Source organism: Atta cephalotes, assembly GCF_000143395.1.
Source record: "Atta cephalotes unplaced genomic scaffold scaffold00107, whole genome shotgun sequence".
In the NCBI taxonomy this organism is placed as follows: Eukaryota; Metazoa; Arthropoda; class Insecta; order Hymenoptera; family Formicidae; genus Atta; species Atta cephalotes.
In genome coordinates, this window is record NW_012130171.1 from 9958 (window position 1) to 16090 (window position 6133).

General features: G+C 34.0%; 2 protein-coding genes across 2 annotated transcripts in view; both read left to right on the top strand.

Moving 5' to 3' along the window:
- The first annotated feature begins 1987 nt into the window (after positions 1-1987).
- Positions 1988-3988, top strand: LOC105625078 (condensin complex subunit 2). The gene has a single exon (XM_012206420.1). The coding sequence runs from the start codon at positions 1988-1990 to the stop codon at positions 3986-3988; it is 2001 nt and encodes a 666-aa protein (XP_012061810.1).
- Positions 3989-5330: 1342 nt separating this feature from the next.
- LOC105625096 overlaps positions 5331-6133 on the top strand; it is a 5152-nt gene continuing 4349 nt past the window's right edge. The window contains exon 1 of the mRNA XM_012206438.1: positions 5331-5732. Within this exon, the coding sequence (XP_012061828.1) occupies positions 5331-5732 (402 nt within the window). The remainder of the gene's footprint in view (positions 5733-6133) is intronic.

Sequence of the window (6133 nt, forward strand, 5' to 3'; positions counted from 1 at the left end):
TTCAAATTTTCAGCACTTTACTAAAGAACCTTAAGAATCTTAAGTTTTTTGTGTGCCAGCTTTTTGCCGATATTACACTAGCAATTGGAGATATCTTTGTGGTTATATCTTTGGGCGCATTCAGTGGACTCAACAATTGAGTGAGCGCTCGTTGTTATTGATGTATTCTTTTAGCTCATCCATTCGGAATTTTAGATTTAGAAGAATATATCAATAGTAGCGAACGCTTATTCAATCGTTGTGTCTGCTGAATGCGCTTTTTTCAATCGGAATTATTGATCAATAGCTTCGTTTTGATTGATCAAGGAATGCAAACGCGAATGCAAACGTAATCTCCAATCGCTAGTGTGATATGGGCATTAGATAGCATCAAACTGCGTTAATAGTGCGTCAAGCATCGTGAGCTTGCTATTTGTCAATTTTGATCACGTGATCTGTGTTTAGCGAATAGTAAGCTCACAAAAGCCAACGCTCGACGCTTGACCACAATATAATCATACACAGCGGCGATACTGATCGTCGGTACCTTTGATGTAGGTATTCTTAAGTTCTACATGATTCACCGCCATGTTGTGATGTATATATAGTAGAGCTATGAAAGGACAGGCTCTTAAATTTGATGAATTTTGAATTTCTGTTAAGCTTCTAATACGTCTGCCATATTCCTAAATGTACAAATCGACGTATGAACTAAAAATTGCAGATCACAAGAAAGTTCACTGTCGCTAGGTATGATTAGTGTCTTGACGCTTTTATATAATGGCACCTTAATGCTTTCGTAAAGGCACTTTAATGCTTTTAGGAACGCGCGGTAATGCCGGTAACGCCAACACCATCCATGACAGCGTCCGTGAATTTAAATATACATCGCTCACTACAGAAACACAACGTACTTTTTCGTTTATCTGGAGTAATTTTCATTGATAATAGTTTCCAATCGCAAGATCGCAAGTTATGGTGAGCGATATAGGTGAGGTGTGGAATTGAGATGAGCATTTAACATTTCAACGTAAGATGTTGTTCGAGTGTTTCATGTATATTTCTGTCAAATCCAATGCCTTCTCACGACGAGCGTACATTGCAAGTTCTGCAGAAGATTCACAATGAACTGCAACGTTATTATATTCTGTTGCGGTTGATCAGGGCCGATCTCGAGAAAATAACGAAGAATTTTGCAGCTTTATCGGTGGGTATAGATAGTGCCAAGTAATATCTATTGTTAAGTACACTCATTTGGTAACCCATCAACTACTTTTGAGAAATGAGAATCTCATTGTGACTAAAATGATTTTTTTCAAACTTTAGAATAATACTGATTCTTATAAGAATTCTATTACATTTACTTCGTCAATCTTTGTGCACTAATCTAATAATAAAGTGACTTGTTGAGAACTTTAAAAACGGAATGTAACCTTTTCAATCAATACAAACTAATTGTTTAATGATTCCAGTTTGATCGGAGAGCTTTAACAGACTTAAAAATAACTTATTTATCATAAATTGTTTATAACTATAATTACAGTTCTTCCTAATCTCCTTCTCAAGTTTGTCTTAATAAATTCATTGAAGTAGATTCATAAATTTATCCAACAATATTTTTCTACATACTTATTTTAGATAAACTCATTAATTTTCTTAAAATTCTTTAAGAAAGTTTTTATTTAAGAATAATATAATTCTCAAAACCTTTAGATTTAATGGCTTACACAAGCAGTTTGTGATATAATTTATAATGCTTTATATTTTTCTGTGGCTACGATTTTCATTAAGAATGATTAAAAAGTGGTATAGAATCTGTATTGCGAATGAACACGCACTAGAATTATATAATATAAGCGATTTACTTCTCTTTTGTCACAAAAAATTTATCGTGCTAATTGAAACGATGTATGCTTGTTTATTTCAGGAGGCTGAGAATATTTAAGGACAAGTATAAATTATAGCAGTATATATTATAAATAAAAGTTATAAAATTTTTTTTCATAAAATGGAGTCTCACAAATCTATAATATATAAGAGATTGGAATCTAAACAAAATTCATCAAATTCTTCGTCACCGTTGCGAAGAAAGTCCATTGTTCAAATCCCATCAGCAAATAACTTATCAGAAAACGACGATGAGGCGGAACGTATCGCTCGTCGACGTGAAATATTTACATCACCGTCTAACGGAAATAGTAAAGGCAAAAGATTATCTCTAGGCCTAGGATTTTTGTCGAATATTCCGGCACCCCAAATGGCCGAGAGCATAAATAAATGCATACAACTGAATGCTGAGAACAAGATCAATATCAAGAATGCATTTAGTTTGGAGATGATTGATTTTATGACGTATATGATAAAGAAACAGGATGTCAATATGTCGAATTTATTAGTGGCTAGCACCTCCTTGGATGTGAGCACCAAGATCTATGGATATCGTGTGGACAATGTACATATGGAAATACTCAAAATGGTTGGTGGACTGGATAAACAGGGAACGGTAAATATGGAACAAAATTCGGAGGATGAGGAAGAAATTGTACAGAAAAATGTCGAGGTGCCGAAAAAAAAGAAAAAATCGAAGCAAAAGATCTTCAGTACTGTGGAAGCTCTGAGAGGCAACATTGAGATCGCAAAACCTATGTCGGCGATGATAGGCGAAGGAGATCTACAGACCAGCGATATGTTGTACCAAGCGACATTGCCGAACCACGCGAATTCCGGTTTTTATCAGCATCCATATAACGACGTGCTTGTCGATGTCTTGGAGAATAAACCTGATTCACAAAATAATTCAAATATAAAATATGTCATACCAGCGATCGAAGATTTCTCAAATTTGGAGATTTGTGCATCATATTCAAACTTTGAGTTTCTCGGTTGGTCCGTAGAGAACGAACCGGAAGAGGAAATCGAATCTCCTGATGACAATGAGAACCAATTTCAATTTGATTTGAATGCAAGCGTGGAGCATGATGACGATCCGGTGCCCGAGCCCATGAACTATTTCGATATCGAACATGATGACAACGAGAATGTTCAGTCATGTTTTCGACAAACGATGGATCGTCCAGTGAATGTCACGGAAAAGCATAACGTCCGGGCATCCGAGTACTCGTTTGTTCAATCAAAGATGAACCTGCATTGGGCTGGCCCGTCCCATTGGAAGTTTTGGAATTTCATGACATCTTACGCTATCGACAAAGATGGTAAAAAAGTAGCTTGCATGCAAGCTAAGAAAAAAGAAAAGAGAAAACAATTTAAACTGCTATATGACGAGGCACGCGATATCATAGATGCAAAGTTCGCGTCGGGCCAGTACATTAAATTACATGCTAAAACCGCAAAAGCGGAATGGAGCGCCGAAAATTTGACCCTACCGGAGGATGTGCATTACGATATTGCGCAGGGGAGCAAGCTCTATATGTACAAGAGATTAACTATAAGGTCGGAAAATAGTGAGAAAGAGAATGTCGCTGACGTATCCGATGGTGAGAGATACGACTATAACAATCCAAACGACACGCTGGAATACTGTCCGAATGTTGAACACAATGAAGATTATGATGATGCGAGGGAGGATGGTAACGATGATTGTAACTTTGACGCCGCTATAATGGGTAGTCAGGGTCTTACTGGCGACAATCTAGTTGCCGCACCAAAGTTGATTAATAAAATATCTATCGCGTATTGTTTGAAAGCGAAGAAAATCGACATGCGACAATTAAAGAAATCCATATGGACCTATTTGAAGTCCACGAATAATAATGGGGCAAATACTGGAGAAACAGTAGACGTGACCGATACGATGAAGGAGAGTAAGCAATTCAGTAACGTTTACAAGGCACTGCCAAAATTGCTGACGAAAAGCAATGCCGAGGCATTGAGCGTACCGATCTCTTTTATATCTATGCTGCATTTGGCGAATGAGAAAGAATTGAAGATTTGTTCGGTTCCAGACATGTCTGATATTATCATTCAACCTGGATCATCATCGTTGAAGTGACAAGATTTTCTTTTGTGTTTATATATTCAAATAGACAGAACGTAAAAAGACAAACAAGACAGAGTGTAATAAAATTTGCATAAGTTATATTGTTGTTACTAGAGACCCTATAACAGAATCTCATTCTACTGTTTTACTCTATAACTTTTATTATTATAGAGTGAAGTATAAATTAGAGTGAGATAATATACATGCAAGAAAAAAGTATATACATATGTGTCTTTTTCTCACAGGCTTTTGACAAAATTGCTCATCTAGACTCTGTTATAAAATCTCTAATCGTTATGACATATTTGTAACGCAATTCTGGAAGAATATTTTAATCAGAAATAAGGATAATATTTACTTTTACAGACAGAATCCTTATTACAGACAAATGAATTGACAACTTTTTATTTATGAAATCTCAACAACAATGATTATATTAGAAATTAAAGGAAATCTCTAGTTTGATTAGATTATAACCAATATTTATGTTATATAAATGTGGCGTTTATCTGTCTACTTGAATCACACGAGGATGTTTTCTAACAAATTTTTCAAACCTGCGTCCGTCAATGATAATCGATTTTTTGTTAGAATCAATTGCTTAAAAATATTACCTAAAATTTTTGTATAAAATGGATTATCGAAAGTTACATGTTGCGAAAGTGTTTACGATGTTTTGAAATGTTTGTATTTATAACATGATACCCAATATTTTATTTTTTCAAATATACGTTATTCATCGACAATCGATCTGCTCGTGTCAAACGTAGAATTTTTATATAAGAAATTATAAGGGGCTGCGTATAATTAAACGAATAAGAAATCGAAATAGGGAATAACCGATTTCAATCTACTAAAAATTATATATTCCAGTAATCGATTTTTCTAGTAAGTGAAATCTGTTTATTTCCTATTCCCATTCTGTAATCTTTTGTGCGCAATACGAACCTAAATGAATAGTTACATTGAAAATTGTTGCAAGAATGTTTACATAATAAAATGTTAAAAAAAAATGTTTGTATTTATAACATGATGCAGTACAATATATGTTCATAAGTATATATTTTTGTCATACAAGAATAAAATATTTTTTTATATTAAAAAAACGCATCTCTCACTTTTTCGCTTTAATTAAGTTGCAGAGGTATCCATCTATTTTTTCAATGTATATACAAGCTTCACATGCATTTCACGTATCGCAAATCACTTGTTTGTCTCGCATAAATCCATCGTGAGTCGCACGATCATTTCCGACAATATTCTTGTTTTTGGATTCATTCTACAAAATCGTAAAAAATGTACTTATAAATCCTCCTTTTTCCATAATCATAAAAACGTTAAAAATCATTTAATTATGACTGCGTTATCGAGATTGTTTCTTGATTTATCACGGCGATGTAGACGTCATCCTATTTTCTTACATCGCAAATTTTCAAAAAACCTTCCGACTGACTATAGAAAAGTCCGAGGAGAATCGAGGAGAATTGAGGAGAAGAGTGTAAAAAAATTGACGAAAGAAAAAGATAAAAATGTGCAAAAAGACAACGAGGCTAACATCAGAGTATGCATCATCGGCGGGGGAGTGACGCCTCTTTACACCGCGATTCTTTTGAAGCAATATAAAATTATCAAAAGCATACGTCTGGTGGATACAAAGGGCTCTTCATTAGAGGCTTTGACAGATATATCACAGTTGGAAACCAGCCCTCGTATAGATTACTTTCGAGAAAAGGATATAAAGCAGGCTCTTAGAGAAGTAAAAGTTTCGAGAAATACACATAGAACATTTTTTTTGTGTTCGTTGAAATGAAATAAAATGATGAAAGGAGAAAAATATCAAGACCTAACTTGAGAAGAAATTGAAAATTTTGTTTTATTAATTATGAATACAGAATGTTTCGAAATTCGTGCATCAAATTATCACAGCGAATTCTTGAAAAAATAAGTGACAGAAGTATTTTGCCATTTTTTATTTTGAGCAATTTTTAGGAGATATAACAATTAAAAACTGCAGATTAATTATAGATTATAGTTAAGTGGCCGTTTAACTGTAATCTATGATTGACCAGTTTTTAATCTGTATCTCATAAAAACTATTGCTCGAAATTAAAAAATAATAAATGATAAGTTTTTTTAACTTTTTTTTCTTTTGCTGTG

Coding starts and splice junctions, on each gene's coding strand:
- LOC105625078 (XM_012206420.1), top strand. CDS start 1,988: ATGGAGTCTCACAAATCTATAATATATAAGAGATTGGAATCTAAACAA.